We start from the raw sequence: 19,379 nt of genomic DNA, 5'->3' as shown, positions 1-19,379 counted from the left end.
CAACTCTGAGCACTGACCTAAATCCAAATGGAGTTGAACATACTCATAAATATTTTGTTAAGATGTTCAACTCAAAACCAATATGTGGCGTTTTGATTAATAGACTTCAATTTGTAAACCTGTATAACATATTTTATTCAGCAAATTCTTCATACAGGATGGGGATACACTGGAATACGGAAATATTCTGTAGTCCTTCCCAGTTTGTAAAACTAAACTAAACTAAAAAAAAAATGAATGAATTATAAATAATTACAATTGTCTTATGAAATAATTGTTATTTTGTGGGCCTACTTGAAACATGGAAGACATAATGGACAAAAAAGTTATCTTGACCTCTCGTTTGGCTTTCTGTACACAACTCCTCGGTCGCGTTTGTGACGACAACATAAACGTCATCAACGCGCGTCTTTCTCGTGCGATCTACGGATTGTAGACACAAACTGTTTTCAATGGTGTTATGCAATTAATAAAGGGTTTAAAATGCCAATGAAAGGGAGGTTTCCGATCAGGAGGACACTGGAATATCTGCAGAAGGGCGACATTATCTTTAAAAACAGGGTGAAGATTATGACGGTGAACTACAATACGCATGGAGAGCTGAGCGATGGCGCAAGGTCAGAGTTGACAGCTAACGGCTAGTTTCCTATCACCAACGACCAACACAGGCAGCTAACCTTCACAGTGGTCAGCCAGGAACTTGAGATTTTTATAGATTGAAGAATATTGAAAAACATGCATTTAATTTTCCTTCTTAAGTGAATATTGTAAACGCGGTTTGATCTTCTGTTCTGTCAAATGCCTAATAACACATTCTGTATCCTAACGTTTGGACTTTCTTGTCGTCTTTTGCAGAAAGTTTGTGTTCTTCAATGTCCCTCAGATTCAATACAAAAACCCATGGGTCCAAATAATGATGTTTAAAAATATGACACCATCACCTTTCTTGAAGTTTTACCTGGGTGCGTTGCCTTCTGTTGTTTTAACGTTTACTATTATCACAGTGTAATTATGTTCCACTATTTTTTTTGGCCGGGCATATTATGCTTATCTCCAGTTTCTTCTGCAGATGATGGGGAGCAGGTTCTGGTGGATGTAGAAGGGAAGGACTACAAACAAATTTCACAACATGTGAAGAAGATTTTGGGCAAATCAGAGTAAGATATTGAGCTTTTTAAGTGTGACAATATGTGTGATTATGGCTGGCTGATATTGAATAACTGAATACATTGATGCTGTAACTGTGTCAATAGCTGTTGGGGCTTTCAAAATATGTTTATACATAAGTGTTTAAAGATTAGATAAAGAGTAATATAGTTTTTGATTCACTTGTAGATGAAATAACTACAGTATTACATTATAGTAATTCATCAGTTGAAGCTAATGATAGATTGCAATTGTGTATTGTAGCGAAATATCAGACAAGGTGTGTTCAATCTTTAAAATAATTTAAAAATACAGTTGTATTAAATATCTGTCTGAAGGTTTGGTTTGCAAAATCACAACCTAAATAACTATAATTGTACTTGAACCCATAAAGTTAATTTGGGTAAATGCACAGATGTTACTAATAACATAGAAGATGAACAATGGACCCTAAAGCTGAAGCATCTAAATTGAATTTTACCATTATCTATTTAATTACTTACACCCTTGCTTCCAAATTGATTTGTCAAAAGGTCTGCTTTGAAAAAAAGCCCTGCTCAGGCAGTGACCATATCACCTGATATGGATTGGATATGGATCAGATTTTCATTATACTCTCTCTGCTCACAGAGAAGTGTTACAAGCGGAAGCTCAAGCGAAGATGCAGGCCTCCAACCCTGCCAACTTTGGGCCAAAGAAGTACTGTCTGAGGGAATGTATCTGTGAGGTGGAGGGCCAGGTGCCCTGTCCAGGCACCAAGCCACTGCCCAAGGAGATGACAGGAAAATACCAAGCCCAAATGGCAGCGTCACAGGATTGAGAGGCTGACAGAGAGAGAGGACTATTGTTGATCTTGGGGACATTATTATTATTGTTGTATTTTATTTTGTATGATTACATTAAAGCAGGGATTCCAAACCCTGGTCCTCAGGGACCCCTGCCTGACTTGTTTTCCAAATTAATCCTGTACAAGGGAAGACAAGAAAAATACATAGAATTGAACTTCTGATTCAGTGAACATGTGTTATCCAGGTATTTAGCAGTGGGTACGGCGCTAGCTGGATAGGGATAGTTGTACCCACTGAATTACAGGGCAACAATCATGCATATTTTACTGAAAATATGCAGTTAAAGGGGTCTGTACCTGGATTGAGACCTTTCACTTTCACCATAAATCTAGCACTAACACCTGTCAGTGTTTAGGCTATGGGTAGTTTGGACCCGGTTTGGATAACCTCAATTCTGAATGTGTGGTCATACTTGATTACACATATCACAGTCATCCATTTGCAATATACATCAATCATCTTGTTTACCTAAAGCTGAATAACATAATGTAAATCTTAAAACTCATTTGTCTAAGTGTATCTATAGTAAATGGCCTATTTAAGTCCATGTAAAACATAATTACAAACATTTGAAACAATACTTTAGTCTTTGATTAATTGAACAGGTTCACCACATTAAAAATACAATCTAATTTTGTAGACACCTCTTTTTATTGGTTGATGGCAGAACTTCTAATGTAAATATATAAATGTGACCAAAACAACCTTTATTTGGTAATTGAACTCAAATTTCTCCCAAAGCTAAATCAATTGCTTACAAAGAACCATTTAGTGTCACATGTTTTGCTTAAAATCTTCTGTGGGTGTCTCAGCTAAGCATTGTGAGATTAACTGGCAACACAAAATACTGTTATGTCTAACAGAAATTCTGACAGGAAGCAGTACACATATTGATGTTAGGACAGACTTAGCAGCACAATGAGCGTAATACTTGCTGGTATTGATGTAGTGTAACTATAATTAACTTGTTGCTTTGACAATATGGACAATTTCTGTACACTAAGGTTTCAGTTCTGTTGCCTTCTCTCTTGCCTATAATGAACCTAGTGTTTTGTATGTACACTGGGAGGGCTGGGCGAGCTGGCTGGATGAAGTTTTTGAAGGACTTATTAGATGAATCAACTGAACATCAAACATGCTTTACATAAAGATCAGCCACTATCTCTATAGAAAGACCAGTGCTAAACCGCACTCAATCAAAAGACACACAGGCACACGAATCGTGCAACCAAGTGCTCAGTTTGATCAGTAATGCAATTGTAAACAAGATCACAACCTGTAGGGGTTGTAGTGTGAGATGTATGAAACATTAGTTGGCTCTGTGCATGCTAGAGCAGTTAGTTAATTTGCAGCCACAACAAAACTAATTATGACACATACAGGATACAGCACAAAAGTGTGAGCATGTTTACTGAAACTAGCTGAAATGAACTGAAAATTTAGTTAGTTAGTTTCTATCATTGATAAAATGTACTTGTTAGCAGTCTGCTTAATGATTAAATGCTTTTCCTTGATTTCACTGAGTAGCAAGGCTTAATATGTAATTTGTTTTGATTTCCTCCTAAAAATCTTTAAGAATAATGACGTAAGTGCAACAACAATATATGCAAGTGGTGTGCCTGAATTAATTTTTAAAAATTTCCTTCAAAGTAGTAGAATTCTACTTTCATTTATTTCTCATTAATGATCTGATGGCCATTTGGTTGAACGGTAATGCAAGGTTTGGCTCTCGGATGAAGCAGAACCATCAGTTATCACAAACATAGCATCGTATCTCTACTATGGATGTACATTTTACACAAAGGTTTATGGGTCTGGCACATAAATGAAAAAAGTTGTGTACAAGCTTCTGTGCTGAAAAGAAATCTAATGGACTGGCTCAAGTTATGTCACTTGAGTAGGGCCGTGCCATATTGTTTATCAGAAATACTGTCAGTAATTCCTTCTCATATTAAAAGTGTCATTTTGTAATACTGTGTAGCTGCCTGATTACGTGTTTGCATGCACAGCGTTAAAGGCATGTCACAGGCCAAGCTCACACCTTGAACGTGTTTGAAGAAAAGTTCTGTATAAAGACCTTCCTGTTATTTGGAAATGTTTCAGTGACAAATCAGATGTAAATCAAACCTCTGGGATTTGAGAGTCAGAAACCTGAATCAACAAAGGGTAGACATGATAGGGGAATCAGTTCACAAATAGCATAAATATGAGAAGATCAGAGCAGATTTTAGAGCAACAACAGTAACGAACTCCCTAAGTTCACAAAGGTTTGTCAGCAGGTTTGAGTAAAGAGTAATCACTTGAATTATGTTGTGATATATATTGATATCGACTGATATAAAGTATGTTTTCCATATGGCACAGCCCTCCACTTGAGGGAAGTCACTGACAATGTTTAGCAAGTATGAGTACTAATTTAATCATGAATTTTGTCTTTTTGACATGGCTCCAATTTGTTAAACCTTAGCCATGGTAACACGTTGAGAGACTCAAAAAGCCATTGGATAGCCACATATAAAGTTTAAAGCAGCATACTTATATCTTTCCTTGTTCATGTTTTCACTTATACAAGAGGGTCAATGTTTTCAGTAACATTTCCTTTACAAATGGATTTTTACTTGCAGTACTTAAAAATTGTGCATGCTGGGATAAGCTCCAGCTTGCTGCAACCTTATACAGCATTAAGTGGTTTAGCAAGATGTTTAGAGATTAAGAAGGTTTATACTACTTAGCTCTTGCACATATTACATTTTGTGACATAACATATTGTTCTGTGCCTCAGCAGACCTTACCCAAACTAAAATCCGTAGGGTCATAGTCTCACAAAGTCAGCTAGTCTTGCAGCACTTAGTAGGTAGCAGGTGATTAGATCGATGCTGAGGAAAAGTTGTTAGTGCTTCTTTTTCTTTTGTTCTTGTAGGGTGTGCTGTAGTTCTCTCAAGTTCTGCGACAGGAGCTCCACCTCGTCGAGACGGCCGCTGAGTTTGGCATCGAAAATGTAGGCCCTAATGTTGTCAATCTGCTGCAGCAGCAGTTCTTCCTCTATCATGTCCAAATCAGGCAAATTCTCGTCGTTTTGGTCCCCGTCAAATGGGTTGGTCGAGACTCCTGGAGTATTCCCTGAAGCCTCCATGAAAGGATTACCTGCATCAGCGTCATCATCCTCCTCAAAGGGGTTGCCTGGCTCAGCTTGTTTTACCTCCTCAATGTCCTCATCAAAGGGGTTGTATTCTTTCTTCCCATTGGCTACTTCTTTGTGTTCCTTTTTGATGTCCTCAAAGAAAGGATTGGATGGATCCTCCTCGATGGGAGTAGTGCAGTCGTCATCATCAAAAGGGTTAAGTGACATGCTATTTTGTCCTTCACCACCAGGGGGAGTTACATGACCCCCTAGGCTCCTCAATCTAGGCGGTGACTCCTCCTGACTTAAGAGAACAGGAAACGCTCTTACAGATGGTGGGCTCTTCTCAGCTTCAGGAGTCAAATCCCCTTCAGCAGTGTCATCTTCTCCCTGGAAGCCCCCTGTTGTGTCAATATCCAGAGACCTCTCCCAGGTGAAGGAAGACTTAGTGGATTCTACAGGCTGGCTCAGGCGTTCTCTCTCCTCCTTTTCCCGGGCCTCCAGGCGATGAAGCTCCCCCTGCTGCAAGCTCTCCTCATCAGCAAGCTTCTGGGAGAGAGCAATAGCCAGGATGGTCTGTTGCTGGTCATATTCATCCTGCAGTTGACGCAGGTTCTCCTCCAACATGGCGACCTCATCTGTTCTCTGGGCCTCCCGTGCCTGACGGAGAAATGACTGAATGTTCTCAATCTGCTGCAGTAGGGGGTCTTCCAGTTTGTTGCGTACATGAGAAGAATCTGCAGACGGCAACCAACCACCAGCTTTGGTCATACGTGGGACTCTAGGTGCCTGTGGCAGCTCACCGTTTGTACTGATAACTGGACGGTTTCTGTAAAACTCCTGCCTCCTCTTCAGGGCTTCCTGGGCTGCCTGTTGAGCGGAAATTCATATGAAGTAGACACACTTAACTGTGTAACCAATTAATTAATTCATTATCAGTATAAAATGTCACCAGTCTTTCTTGTTGGAGTCTCTCCTCTCGCTCCTGTTTCCTCTTTTCTTTCAGCTGTTCATATTTCTCCTTAGTGGGTAAAGACATGAGGCCTAACAGCTTCTCCTAAAACAGGGAGGACAAAAAGAAGGGGTGAATTAATGAACTCTCAACAGCCACAATAATAGGGATACGCTTTTTAATATCATACCTCTGAGTTATTATATACAGTGCTGTGCTTCTACAGCAAAACTGATTTTATACAGAATTAGTGAGCTACAGAGTATGTATCTAACAGTGCAGCACTGGTCCCTTTCTTACTATAAACGCATAGCCTACAACAAATTACTTTTAATACGAGGGACAATGGGACATATTACATGACCCACCTCCCAGTACAATAGTTGATTTGAATATGGCATATGTCTTTTTTTTTCTATGTAGACTAGTTCTCACCTGAACAAATAGTGTAGCTGTATACCGGACCATCTTTTGCAGCTGGAGAGCTTTTGGACGTGGTGGTGGATCATCTTTAACTCCTAGTGTTAAAATCTTTTTACTAGAAAGAAAACATGCAACATGTTTGACTAACATGATAAAGGACCTTTATTCAGTGTTGAAACAAGCCCTGAGAGCTGACATCTACCTTAAAGCATCAATTAGTTCGTAGTATTTCTGTACTTCCAGTCTCAGTCCACCAGCAGTGTCAAGATTATATGTGGTTTCTCCAGCACTACGGGAGATTTAACAGCAGAATTGGTAAAAAAAAAAAAAAATCAATCACCTCACACAAAATGTTAAATCTGCCATTTCTAATATGGCTTACTTGAGTGACTCAGCCATTCTGATGTACTCTGGAGCTTTTTCATCCACCTTGTCCATGCACATCCTCAGCCTCTGACAATAAAACAAGGTTTGGGACCAATAGGAAATCCCAAAAGAAGAACAATGAATGGCAGGAAGGACGCATAAGAGGAAAACTCAAGACAGCTCAAAAGGAAAACAAGGAAAAAAATTATACCAACCTCATAAAGTTTCACTACATCAGGAACATTATCTTTCTCTTCCAACTTCTGTTGTCTCTTCAGCAGTGTGTCCATGCAGTGGTGGCAGCAGCGGATCTTTTCGTCATCCTTTTCCTCTAGCATAGAGGTAACACTGCTCAGGCTACTGATGCTGCCTCTCCTGGAGCCCATCCCACTGCTGCCACTTCCTGCTGGCTGAGAGTGGGACTGAATAGGGCTTCCTGGTACACACAGGGCTTCACGCGTCCCATTAATGAGCTTTTCTGTGAACATACATAAAGTCAAACCTTTCACACCAATGAGACACAGGTGCAAAAACTCCAACAAGAGACCTTGGTATTTTATTTATAAATACTATTTTACTTAGGTCATACATACGTGCCAGAGGTAAGGGGACAAATTCCATGCATTTCCTACACATGATGGATCCACAGAGACGACAGTGGTGTCGTCTGTTCCGGATGTTGAACTTGTTTCCACAGTCAGGACAGAACGGGACATCAGAGTCATTTACCCATGACACTACAGACTTCTCAATGGCTACAAAGGATAATGAATAGACAATTTATAATATTAAATAAGATACACTATAAATTTACATACAATTAAAAAGTCAGATTTGAAATGAAAAAACATGCTAACCAACCTCTGATTTTAGCAGCATCTGAGTTTGTCCTATCAAATGATGTCAACTGGAAGGAGTTTTTAAAATGGTAAATAATTGGCACTGTTACATACATTTCAACAGAATGTGGAAAATTATAAAGTAAATGTATTTGCTTTTTGCAACCTTTTCCAGTCTAATAAGAAGCTTGTTGACTTCAATGACATAGTGATCTATCCTGGCTGCCCGGTGTTTTTTAAACAGTTCCAGGTGACTTCTAGTTGCTCCTATCGAAGAAAGCAATTACAGTTAATGTATAATATAAGATTTGAGAAACCTGCTACAATGTCTTTAGCAGTGATTTTGAATATTGATGTCAGTGCTTTCTTTGCTAGTCTCACCTAGTTCCTGAGGCTCCCACATGTATGGGTCCACCCCTCCATAGTAGAAGGACTCATAACTCCCAGTATCTGGTCTGTCATCTCCATCCCGCTTTAAAAGCTTATCTTTGGCTTTCTTTGCCTTCTGAACCAAACCTGTATACAAAGAATTTGGCATCAATTTCCTCAGGTGTACTGACAATGTACTGCAGTGTCCTTATCTCCAACTAAAACTGTACCCTTCGAAATCCTTTTTATGAAAGCCACACTGTCTTTATCTTAAATAAGACAATATAAAGTAATTTTTGTTTCTTTTGACTCTATTTTGAGCTAGTACATGAACACACTCAAATGGCACTGTGGCGGTAACCAGAGTCAACAAGTGCCATATACAAAAGATAATCACTTTTTAACTGTCCCCTAACGTGGCGGTCATCCCCAGAGTGCTCCTCTTCATAGTGGTCTTGGAGTTGATAGAACGATTGAAGATCTTTCAGGCAAAGTGGACAAAGAAAGCCCTCCTTCACTTCACCCGTGCCCTCGAAGGGTGGAGGGTAACTGGAAGCCATGGCAGAAGTTGTGCGGTGTTGCTGGAGAGGAGGTGCAAGGTCAAGATTCCTGCTTTGGTCCACATGTCATGAGGTGTGTAATCCACCCCATGTTAGCTCCATCATGCCAGAGACGATTCTGGGACACTAAAGAGTAGCACAAACAAAGGGTGAGGCTACATAAATTAAACAACATCCACAGATGAACTGTGATTCTTTGGGGGAATTAACATTTGTACAAATATGCAAGACACTGAACCCCTAACAACCCATTCCCCCCTCCCCAGCAATGCAGTGCCGGTCCAAGCCCGGTAGAAATTGAGGAGGGTTGCATCAGGAAGGGCATCCGGCGTAAAAACTGTGCCAAATCAACATGCGGACAATGATCCGCTGTGGCGACCCTGAACTCACGGGATAAGCCGAAAGGAGAGTAGTATTAGTAGATGTGCTTTAGTTATTTGAACCACTTTCGTGCTTCTCACTCAAATTTTTATTTTATCGTTTACTGCAATAACACAATGCGATTTTTATGTGACTTAAAAAGTACATTCACAGAAATAAAAACTAGGAGATGATTGTAACACTGAATACTTCAGAATACTATGTTGTACAAATGTTATTCATCTGATATTTTAAAGTAATTCCACTAAAAAGCTTTCATAATCAGATGCACATATAAACTTAAGCTAGCTTTAAATTTTACACCAGCTAATTTTGGTCGGATGGTGGGTGGTGTAACGTTGGTCCATTTGTAGCAGTGGGCTCCCCAACACAAACAAAGAGCCAACTAGAAACCTTGTATTTCACTATTTGCAAGCGAGAGCTAGTTTGTTTGGTGTGTGTGTTATCATACACTCACACACATGAACATTCCTATGGCTAATCATTTGCCGTTCATTATTTGATAACGTTGACGTTGCAGTGAACAGATAATATAACGTTAGCTTCAAAATGCTAGCAGAAGCTTCGCGTTTGTTGTCATCCTTCCTCTAACTTCCCCACTTAAAACTAGTGGAAAAACAACTTAGCGTTTCACCAGTATAAATACTCTCTAACATATAAACAACATGAACCATTTATACTTACAAATATTTCTGTCACTGAAGGTGTCGTTAACTGTTTGTATTTCCCCTGACAAAAACAGCAGCGGTAGCAGCAGCAGCCACGGTACTAGTCATGTGATTAACGCTCCTCTGTACGGGAAGCAAAGAGGGACAACGGTAGGAAACACCCGTGGAACAGGGACTTTAAACATCCTTGGTTATTGCGCCATCATGTGAGTAAAAAACTTTCCTCCTGTTGGCTGGATTAGGACATATAGTTCACTCAGTCACCAAGCCATAATCTCGTTAGTGGTGGACAGAAAAAAACACCTTGTAATAATGTTTAGAAGGAATGTACCATTAAGTAATCATTCAAGTGAAAATGCCAAACATGTCTTTCTAGTTTTACTAATTTGTTTTATAATAGGTTTTGGGTTATTGACTGTTGACCACAACATAAACAGACAAAAAGCAAATGATTAACTTTGGTCCTAAGGAATAGTAACAGGACTTGTATCACTTTTAATAATATTTTATACAATAAAAAAATACAGTTTTGAAAGAAACTAATCATTGTTGGTTGCAGCCTTACATTTCTCAACTTGCCCTAGATTTTGATGAAATGAAAACAATTTAATACACTTTATAACAAATAAACACAAAACACTGGAAAACAGATTCAAAATTCTTATACATTTTCCATTAACTACATTATGAAGACACAAAGGATGGATTGCTGCTCTCTCCATTCAGTGAATATTACTGGCTTTGTATTATGTTATTTGTAAGTCACCAGCTGCTTTAAATGATGCAGCCATTCAGCCTCTGAAACTTAAAACCAAGCACTTGCCAAACAAAAGTTATAAGGTGAGTCCTGCAGTTTAGTATTTTACAATCAGTAGTTACACTCCCATCTCTGGTGATCTTTAAAACACAAGACACTGTGTATATTGTTCCCTGTGCACTTAATTTGATATGTGCTTAGGGGCAAGGTGTGCTATGCCTCATAAACAGGAGTATTAGGAGTTAAATAGGCCCTAAGGACTTGAGGTGCTTGCATTTTATTGTCAAACCTTTCCCAGATAGATGTATAATCCTTAAAGATTTTAAGAAATCCTAAGTCATAAAGGATTTATCCAGAACTGTGTCACCTGTTTTAGATTTCAGGTTTAACTATTTCTAAAATAGTTTGTGTGAGATTTCCTATTTCATTAGGCAGTTCCCTGCTTAAGGGTCTATCATTCTACCGAACCCTGAGTATAACCACTGGAGCTGAGAACTGTGCCTGTGTGTTTCAGTGGGGTGTCTCTGCCATTAGGTGTCCATCTCTAACTCAAATGCTTGATGAATAATTTGCATTTTGATCAAGCCTGTGGACAAACGCTCCCAAGGCTCTGATGGAATGCCAATTAAACTTAGAAGAGGATCAACTACACTCCCTCTGCTATTGAGGGGCATTATTCATTCTAGTTGCAGCAGGCAGGTGATTGCTTTGTAGACACACCCGAGACCTAGCTGGGCTGAAACAATGGTTTAATAGCCTTCAATAGTGCACTAATACATGCGTTTACTCCAGGTAAAGGAAACCATATTTTACTAATGCGTTTTATTGTTTGACCTAAACAAGAATTGTTGATTTAGGGTAAAGGCAACTTTTCATACATTGGATTGAATGAACTGGCAATACATGCAATAATGTGTAGAAAAATAAGTAGGGACACAATTTATTTGCTGTGATATTCTATATATTTTACATAAGTAGAAAAGAATAACACACTTATCAGTCCATGAAGGGTTTTCCTATGCATGAGTATAACTTTGATTTAGGCTATCATAATTTGAGCATGTATTGTACTGACAAGCGCGTGTTTCCTCACAGAGGCAACATCACAAAAGCCAGCAATGCTCTCATCCTTGCGCTTTGTTTCAGTAGCCTAATCAACACAAAATATACAAAATAATGATAATGATAATAATAATTCTTGTAATAAAGTTCCACATAGGATACACACTTTTATGAAAGCCATGTTTACAACGGTTTGGTCAGTTTGCAGGACAATTGCGCACACGCTCTCCAAAGAAACAACCTGTTGAGAAATGTTGGCGATGATGATACAGTAACTGTCTTTCAAAGAAAAACTGTGCCACAAAAGATTAAATGATGTGAATAAGTTTTTCACTTTTTAATAATTTATTGTCACTTAATTTACACATGTATGTTGTTTACAATACAGCCGTGCACGCACACTAGAGCTTTTTGTAACCTACTCTCCTTCCATTAAATTCTCCTCTGGTGCAAATCTTTTACCGGGGTGTTGTCTCTTCTCCTCGGCATGACTCTTGTTAATGTTGTCTAAAAAGTCGAGTAGCAGACTGCTCTTGCTGCAGCTCGTAGGCTCCAATACATCACACGGACTGTTTGTGCCTAAAATCGGACTCGAGTTATCCCAAAATCGTTTTCCCGGGTGTTGACGCTTTTCCAACTCTTGGAGGTCTTCGTCTCCCTCCGCATCCCACTCCTCATCACCATCCTCATGCTCAGAATAGCGCTTACCTGGATGCTGGCGTTTGCTGTGCAGCACCAGATAGCGTTTGCCAGGGTGCTGTCGTTTAGAAATTTCACTCAGGAGTATTGCTGGGTGGTCTGAAATGAGTCCCGACGTGGCGCGCTTCCCCGGGTGCTGCCTTTTCTGGAGCTCCATGAACGAGTGCATTTCATCTTCGCGTTTGCCCGGGTGCTGTCGCCTTTGAACATCCAAGTACTGATCATCTTCGTCTTCTTCTCTCCTTCCCGGATGCTGCCGCTTCTCCAAATCTTCACTATATCTCTTACCAGGGTGTTGTCGTTTTGTCACCCATTCTGGTTGAGAGGAAAAACCCTCTGGAGAAGAAGAAAATACATATTTAGAACACTTAAAGCAGCCCGAAGCTCGACCTTAGGTATCCATGTACTGCGAAACTACTTCCCCCAGCTTGTCTATTTGCTTAATGTCTTATGCGTAAATTACGCATCAGTTACAGTAGCTGGAGTTTTCTTACATCCTAATAAAGAGAACTTTTCTCATTTTCATGTTTTAAAATGCATTTTCAAATATTATACATGAGTGAAAAAGGTCCAGAAGTAGACGTAGAGCTCAGAAAGGATTTTTGCATTAAGCCTGCGACTTTAGTTGAAGATTTTAAGCTTGAACCATCAGATATTTCGACTTAAAGATCGATGTCATGATAGTAGAAATACGGCATCTAGAAGAATTAAAAACTCTCGCATTATTTTTGTTGTAACAGTATTGCAACAAAACAATCGTTCCTAGGTGCCCTATATTTTACGCACCGTTTCTGTCATCTTCATCCTGCATCTTTTTGAGTATGGACCTTAACAGGAGACTTTCTGCTCTCTGTAGTATGATGTCGTCTATAGTCCTGTGGTCCGCCTCATCCTCAGCAGAGATGCCCTGTCCATTAGACAACGCCAGGTTGCAGACCACGAGAGAAGCCAATATGAGCAGACATGTCGACTTCATGGTAATTTAGTTGGTCGTCTGTTGAAGAAATAGATTATGATCGCTGGGAAAACACTAATGAAATCAACGGTTTATGCGAACTTTCAATGCGAATTTCCTAAGTTATTTGATATTGAGAAAGGCTTATTATTTTTTAAAAAAGAAACTATTACAGGACATTATTGCTTCAGTGCAAATTGGATAGGCATATTTCTTAAAACTGATGACTTAGCCAATCTGCACTAGAAGTTAATGTGTAGAAAGAAAGAAAGAAAGAAAATAAGAAAGAAAGAAAGAAAGATGAAGAAAGAAAGACATAACCCAAACGTAATGCCATGCCTCTAAATTATGTAAATAAATAACAAATGTATCTATCCACATTTGATGAGGAATGGCAACACTAAGATTTTTCCCTGAAGTATGCCAGACTTACCTGGAAGGAATCCAAATTCTGTTTGTTCCCAGTCACTGATGCGCGCACCGCCGGCAGTGATGATTGTTGCTCTCAGCCTCTCGTAGCAGTTGGTGACCTGTAAAGGCCAAGTCGAGAATTTGAGCAGATAACTTTCCCTCTCGGTATTTATACCTACGGCTCACTGTCGTCACACCAATGCCGGAGTCATTATCAGAACGCTTCGTCCACATTGATGTCACCAAGTCGTGCGTAACTGGATGTGGTGAATGGTCGCCCTGTAGGGGCCGCTGCCCAATTTGTCATTTAAGAAAAAAAATCTACGACTGAGTATAAGATTGGCAGCTGGTTCTTGATAAAATAAGTTTATTCATTCAAGTTTACAAGTTTATCCACAACTAAATTTTAACTACGCAATCCAAAAATTAAGTATTAATTTTCTTATCAAGTTCCCTTTAAGTTCATTTATTTCGTTTTTTTTATGCTTAGTGTGTGATCATCTGAGTGTTTTCCACTCAGATGACCATAGAAATGGTCTGACTGCAAAACATCTGAAGGTTCCCTATGGAGCACCAATGAGGGCTGCAGAGAGTATTTTTCATAAATACCCTACGGTCACAGGATTCAGGAGGGAGAGCCGAACCCATCTGGTTACAAATAATGCTCTTTCTAAACACGATGCAAGATTGTTGAATGTATCAGAGGCGGATTTATCACGTTTTGCCCTGAGTGAGGGGCAAAGGATTTTGATTTGATATTTTAAAATATGCAAAGAATATGGTGCCATTCCACTGTCAGTTACCTATTATTCAGTTTAAAGTTGTTAAAAATCATCATTTCTTTTTTGTCATATGTGTAATATTCTGTGTTGGTCAGCTCTACAGTAAATTTAATAATTTTCTGACCCAATGTCTTTTTTGTTGGTTACACTGTAATTACCTGTGCAAAACATTGCACGTAATTATTGTAAAAAGAATTACAATAAATGGCTTGATATATTTTACAGGGTTCTGTCAGAAAAACAATAATTAATTCTACTCTAGTTTACAACTTTATCTTGTAATCTATTAAAATAACAGAAATTACCTGGCAACTAAAGTTGCCAATAAATAGCTGTTAATAGTTCACAAAACAATATGATGTTGTAAAATGGTTTTACAGGTAAATTTTGCTTTTTACATTAGCAGCTTTTACAAAGTGTTTTAAATGAAACCTCAGTGCAAAAATAATTCAAGATCAACTTTGTATTTGTCTCTTCACCTGTTAAATAAAACAGGAGTCATAACTGCAAAAATAAAAAACTTTTATTAAAAGTCAATAGTTTTACATGGCTTTGTTATTATCTTGTCATTATCTTCTGTACAGTATATGGCTTATGCTCAAAGTCATTCAAGTCCACTTGCCTGAAAATAAAAAAATATTTCTTCTTATGCATTTTCCCACTTCCTATGCTGATGCACTTTGTCGTCTTGGAGCCACTGGTTGCATTGGTTCCAATGAAATATCTGAACATTGAAAAAAAATATATAAAAAGAAAGTTGAAATGATAAAACTAATGACAGCTATTCTACATGAGAGCAAAGACAAAGTATTCATTTGCCCTTACAAAATGAAAATTGGGCTGAGGCAGGAAGTAGCTCTGCAATACAATGACTAATACAATGGAAATGTGGGGTTCTTAACAGTTAAAGGGATCATTTGAATTTCTTGTCACAAGATCGTATGAGTTACTAACCAAGTAATGTAGTTTTATCAAGCTAAACTCTGTTTGGATATTGCTCAAACAGCCCCAACTGGGAAGGACAACAGCAGCATTAAACATGTGGACGAACATACCATTTTATTAATTATTACTAAATACATCGTTGTCAAGGTTCAAATGTTTTTCAGCAGTCGACTTAGTTTGCTGCTGCTGCTGCTGTTGATGTACAGAATTACTTCTTTCAAACTGGTCTAATAAACACTCCCACCCATATATAAATGTTAGTGCAAACCTTATACAAATGTTAGAACAAGACAATTTCAGAGCAGTTCAATTCAATTCGGACTGTATCACACTGAGCTAGTTTTAGCATTAGACGTTAGCTAAAATGCACCATAGCTTTGCTAATGTCGCGCTTATTAAAGCATTATAACCTTCCAACACTCCACGGAATTAGTACAATATTACAAACATAAGCAGGTAGTTACCTTTTGGAAAATGCAGTAAGACCTAACCTAGGTAGTATTACTTTGAAATGATTACGTTAGCGTAACCAGTCTTTCTCGATGGGGCCTTTGACCTATTTCTGACAAACCTGCAGCTTAACTATGCAGTGTTGCTGGGGTCATAACACACCTTACTTAAGATAATTGGAAATAACAGTCACTCTTATAAATAAGACAATTTTGTTTTCACCAAAAAAACTACTGTTGCTCCTCTGCTGTGGTCATCACATGCTCTTGTTCCTCATTCAAATTCAACCTCCTAAGTAAATAGTATTCAGCTGCACATCATCTACAGTTAAGATACAACTTGCCTGTACAATATGTTATTGTGGAAAAATGCTGTTAGCTGCTGTAATTGTTTTTTACCCATGATGCATTGTAATAAAAAGTCAAACTTTGTAAAATGACAGAACAAGGACTTATTGTAAACTTTTACTGTAGAAATACAGCAATTTGTTACAGCTAAAATCATCCTCCTCACACCTTATACGGCTACATCATCTCTGCACTTGAAGAACAGTGGTGCTGTACAGGAAACACAAGCATCAGTTTGCACAAACACAACAATTTATTTCCACATCCACATAGCTCTGATGTGCTATTCAGAGGTTTCAGAGGGTCTGCAGATGTCTGCTTTCTGAGAAAGATCTGTTTCCAACTGTCTATTTCTGTAAAGAAGGAAATGTTTTGTGCCAGTATCAACTTGAAACCTCTACAAGACCACATGATGGAAGTGAATATAAACACATAGCTTTTGCCTCAGCTGGGCATCAGTTCATTGCTGGATGGCGTGTTTTGACTCTACTAAGCTAGTCTTGGTTATTAATAAATGCTTTTGTGCCAAAAAGTCTGGATTCCTACAAAGGAAAATAAGTATTTTTTGGGTTTGGATCTCATAAATGCCCCTAAACTAAAGTAAGAGACATCTAAGTCTCAGACTTTAATCGGAATTTAATAGGTGTAGTCCAGTCAGAATCACACTACTGTCTGGATGAACTCCTGCATAATCACACTCAGCCTTTGGTCAATAGCTTTTTAAAGTGAGGATCTTCAGCTCATTTACAGCTATGAAATAACTTTTTCACTAAATCATTCCCTGGCCACTTTATAGCTGCACCTGTACAGTCTAATACAATCCAATCCAGCAGCTCTGCCATGAATTCTATTTTTACAAGGTTATCATTTCTCAGTTTTTAAGTTGAAATTTTCAGAGAATGATGATTCCACTGTGTTTATTGTTAAGATGATAGTGGTAGGTGGAGTTGCGCTAAAGTGCATTATATTTATAGGTTTTTATTGGTCTAATATTTTGGGATCTTTAAGGTGTACCTAATGAAGTGGCCAATGTAGTGTACATTTACAGTTTGTGTGACATAATCACAGATATAAAAATAAATCATAGCCCTGTAAAAATGAAGGCCTGTGAGGGTATTAACATTTTGGTTTCCTCTAAAAACCCATATGTAAATAAAATAGAGGTCAAAATATTTTTTTAAACCTCACCAACTGAGTTCAACGTTTCAGTCCTCTTTTAAATTCAGTTATGGTGTGAAGGAGGAATATTTATTCTCTGTGCGCCAGAGACCAGGATTCCTGTCTTGTAGTTATTCCGCACTACATTGCTTCAGATGACACACAAAGCCATATTGGCACAATTCAGATATGTCTGATCTGCATGGGAATCCACCTCCTTACATCTGTCATGTATGTATGCATTTAATTAACCGAGACAATGTGTGTGCAGGGTTTTAAACAGTTTAAAGGCCAACATTGGCTTCCACAAGTGACAGTCATGCAGATCAGTTCAATATGTGTGGTCTCCCGATCCCGAAGATGGTAAAGCATGTGGAATCATTGCTGCAGGTGTAGCAGCGTTTATGCTGTCACTTTTTCCCCTTTGTCACTAAGGCTGTGGTTAAAATACATTCTCCTTTCTCTTGGTTTACTCTCACTCATCCTGCACAAACCAACTTGCTATCATAGTGTTTTAGAGCTGAGAAATCATAACAATTAGTATTCTAGTCAGCATTATGTACCTCATCTTCTGGGAAAAAGGACAGGTTAAGTATATATGCCGAGCAGTGGGAGAAAATAATTAGACTCATTAGCCTCTGTGCTTTGTTTACTCTTGCTTGTGGTAATTATATATATATATATATATATATATATATATATATATATATATATATATATATATATATATATATATATATATATATATATATATATATATATATATATATATATATATACAGTATATATTTTACAGTCTTGGCAAACTTCTTCAGTGTGTAAAGGAAGTTTTTGTAACCCTTGACTATAGTACATGTCATCCTGTATGTACAACAATGCACAGATGGGGCCTATTGTGGGATTACTAGGTTAGAAACTGTCCTAGGTGTTATCTCAGGTCTTCTAGTGTCAGCTGGCTTTGTTTTAAAATGGCTAGTTCATCACAGTATTCAATGCTGCACAGCTATCCTGTTCCAAAGGAAGCTATCAAAGTATCCGCTGTGGTTTCACAAGGTTAGACTTTGGTATAGATAAAACCTACTGCCTGACCTTAGACAGGCATCTACATACATCTGTTGCACAGAACTCTTGACTCCCTCATAGGTAGGACTAGTTTGTGATCAATTATGTGCAAATGATGACCCTTAAAAAAATAAAAACATGGGTGACCTTTACATAGGTCGTTATTTAATTATTATTTAACAGTATAATGACAAAACTGAGTACTTGTGCCAACTTTACATCTGTCATGTATGTTCCCAACCTTGTATTAGGCTAAGTGTGTAATGACGTGTTTAAAAGGAGCATTTAATTACCTCTTTTTATTTTTTTAAAACATTCAAAGCTGTTGTAGATAGTATGGAGAATTACTACATATTGAATTTTTAGCCTCTTGGAAGTCGTGCAACATCTGAAAATAAATACACTGACATATTATGTTAAATTGTTGTCACACACCATGACATACACTCAAGTGGCTACTTTATTAGGTACATCTGTTCACTTTAATGCAATGCATTACAACAGCTCTGCCATGAATTCTACATTTACAATGTTATGATTTCTGAGTTTTTCAGTTGAAAAGAGTGTCAGAAAGGTGATAATGTGACGTTCTGTTTATTATTAAGGTCATAGTGGGTAGTGGAGTCGAACTGGAGCCCATTATAAGATGAGGTGGTTCTAAGGTGGAAGTGGTTTTGCTCATCCTATTAAAAATGAATGGGGGGGTTTCATTAGATTGTACTGGTGTGCCTGTATGTAAGGCTAGTATTCTCGTATATCCTATATCCTGAGATAAATATCTGTCTCTTTCACTCCTGAAAGCTCTTTCTCGCATTTGTGCTGAGTTACAGTGTAAACTGTTCTTAAATTTGTAGGTCTCCTTGGTCTGCTGTGGCTGGAGAACCAGGACAGTAAAGTCATGGCCTGGAAAACTAAACAAGGGTCAATGATCTGTTGTAATCTTAGTATCACTGAAGGGTTTGCTGTGGGTTTACCACCAAGACCATTGCATGTGGTCATTACATGTGACCTGCTGGTTATGTAAAAAATGTATTGAATCAAGTTTAATGTAAGCTAACACTTATACAGTCAGCGCAGG

At 38.2% G+C, this 19,379-nt stretch overlaps 3 protein-coding genes across 3 annotated transcripts; 1 reads left to right on the top strand and 2 right to left on the bottom strand.

Annotated features, from left to right (window-relative positions):
* Positions 1-377: 377 nt before the first annotated feature.
* mrps25 (mitochondrial ribosomal protein S25) lies at positions 378-2,091 on the top strand. Its single transcript, XM_067527375.1, has 4 exons — positions 378-617; positions 856-962; positions 1,070-1,157; positions 1,777-2,091. Exons 1-4 carry the CDS (start codon positions 484-486, stop codon positions 1,964-1,966), a joined length of 519 nt encoding a protein of 172 aa, XP_067383476.1. The 5' UTR covers positions 378-483; the 3' UTR covers positions 1,967-2,091.
* A 1,553-nt stretch (positions 2,092-3,644) lies between these two features.
* Positions 3,645-9,833, bottom strand: LOC137139715 (rabenosyn-5). Its single transcript, XM_067527374.1, has 12 exons — positions 9,690-9,833; positions 8,462-8,750; positions 8,077-8,211; positions 7,862-7,962; positions 7,718-7,763; positions 7,450-7,611; positions 7,072-7,334; positions 6,873-6,943; positions 6,693-6,779; positions 6,503-6,605; positions 6,068-6,172; positions 3,645-5,985 (listed from the first exon to the last, which is right to left on the bottom strand). The coding sequence occupies exons 2-12, from the start codon at positions 8,622-8,624 to the stop codon at positions 4,885-4,887; spliced, it is 2,337 nt and encodes a 778-aa protein (XP_067383475.1). The 5' UTR covers positions 8,625-8,750; positions 9,690-9,833; the 3' UTR covers positions 3,645-4,884.
* A 1,972-nt stretch (positions 9,834-11,805) lies between these two features.
* On the bottom strand, positions 11,806-13,722 carry trh (thyrotropin-releasing hormone). The gene is made up of 3 exons (XM_067528512.1): positions 13,580-13,722; positions 12,978-13,185; positions 11,806-12,527 (listed from the first exon to the last, which is right to left on the bottom strand). Exons 2-3 carry the CDS (start codon positions 13,165-13,167, stop codon positions 11,911-11,913), a joined length of 807 nt encoding a protein of 268 aa, XP_067384613.1. The 5' UTR covers positions 13,168-13,185; positions 13,580-13,722; the 3' UTR covers positions 11,806-11,910.
* Positions 13,723-19,379: the final 5,657 nt, after the last annotated feature.

The sequence above is a fragment of the Channa argus genome, chromosome 13 (assembly GCF_033026475.1).
Source record: "Channa argus isolate prfri chromosome 13, Channa argus male v1.0, whole genome shotgun sequence".
Taxonomy (NCBI): domain Eukaryota; kingdom Metazoa; phylum Chordata; class Actinopteri; order Anabantiformes; family Channidae; genus Channa; species Channa argus.
The sequence above is the reverse complement of the archived record's forward strand: the minus strand, read 5'-3'. Positions and strand labels throughout refer to the sequence as shown.

Coding starts and splice junctions, on each gene's coding strand:
- mrps25 (XM_067527375.1), top strand. CDS start 484: ATGCCAATGAAAGGGAGGTTTCCGATCAGGAGGACACTGGAATATCTG. Junction 618..855: donor GAGCTGAGCGATGGCGCAAG/GTCAGAGTTGAC, acceptor CGTCTTTTGCAG/AAAGTTTGTGTTCTTCAATG. Junction 963..1,069: donor TTTCTTGAAGTTTTACCTGG/GTGCGTTGCCTT, acceptor TTTCTTCTGCAG/ATGATGGGGAGCAGGTTCTG.
- LOC137139715 (XM_067527374.1), bottom strand. CDS start 8,624: ATGGCTTCCAGTTACCCTCCACCCTTCGAGGGCACGGGTGAAGTGAAG. Junction 7,764..7,861: donor TTCTTATTAGACTGGAAAAG/GTTGCAAAAAGC, acceptor AACTCCTTCCAG/TTGACATCATTTGATAGGAC. Junction 6,173..6,502: donor CAGCTACACTATTTGTTCAG/GTGAGAACTAGT, acceptor TCCCTGTTTTAG/GAGAAGCTGTTAGGCCTCAT.
- trh (XM_067528512.1), bottom strand. CDS start 13,167: ATGAAGTCGACATGTCTGCTCATATTGGCTTCTCTCGTGGTCTGCAAC. Junction 12,528..12,977: donor GGATGAAGATGACAGAAACG/GTGCGTAAAATA, acceptor CTTCTTCTCCAG/AGGGTTTTTCCTCTCAACCA.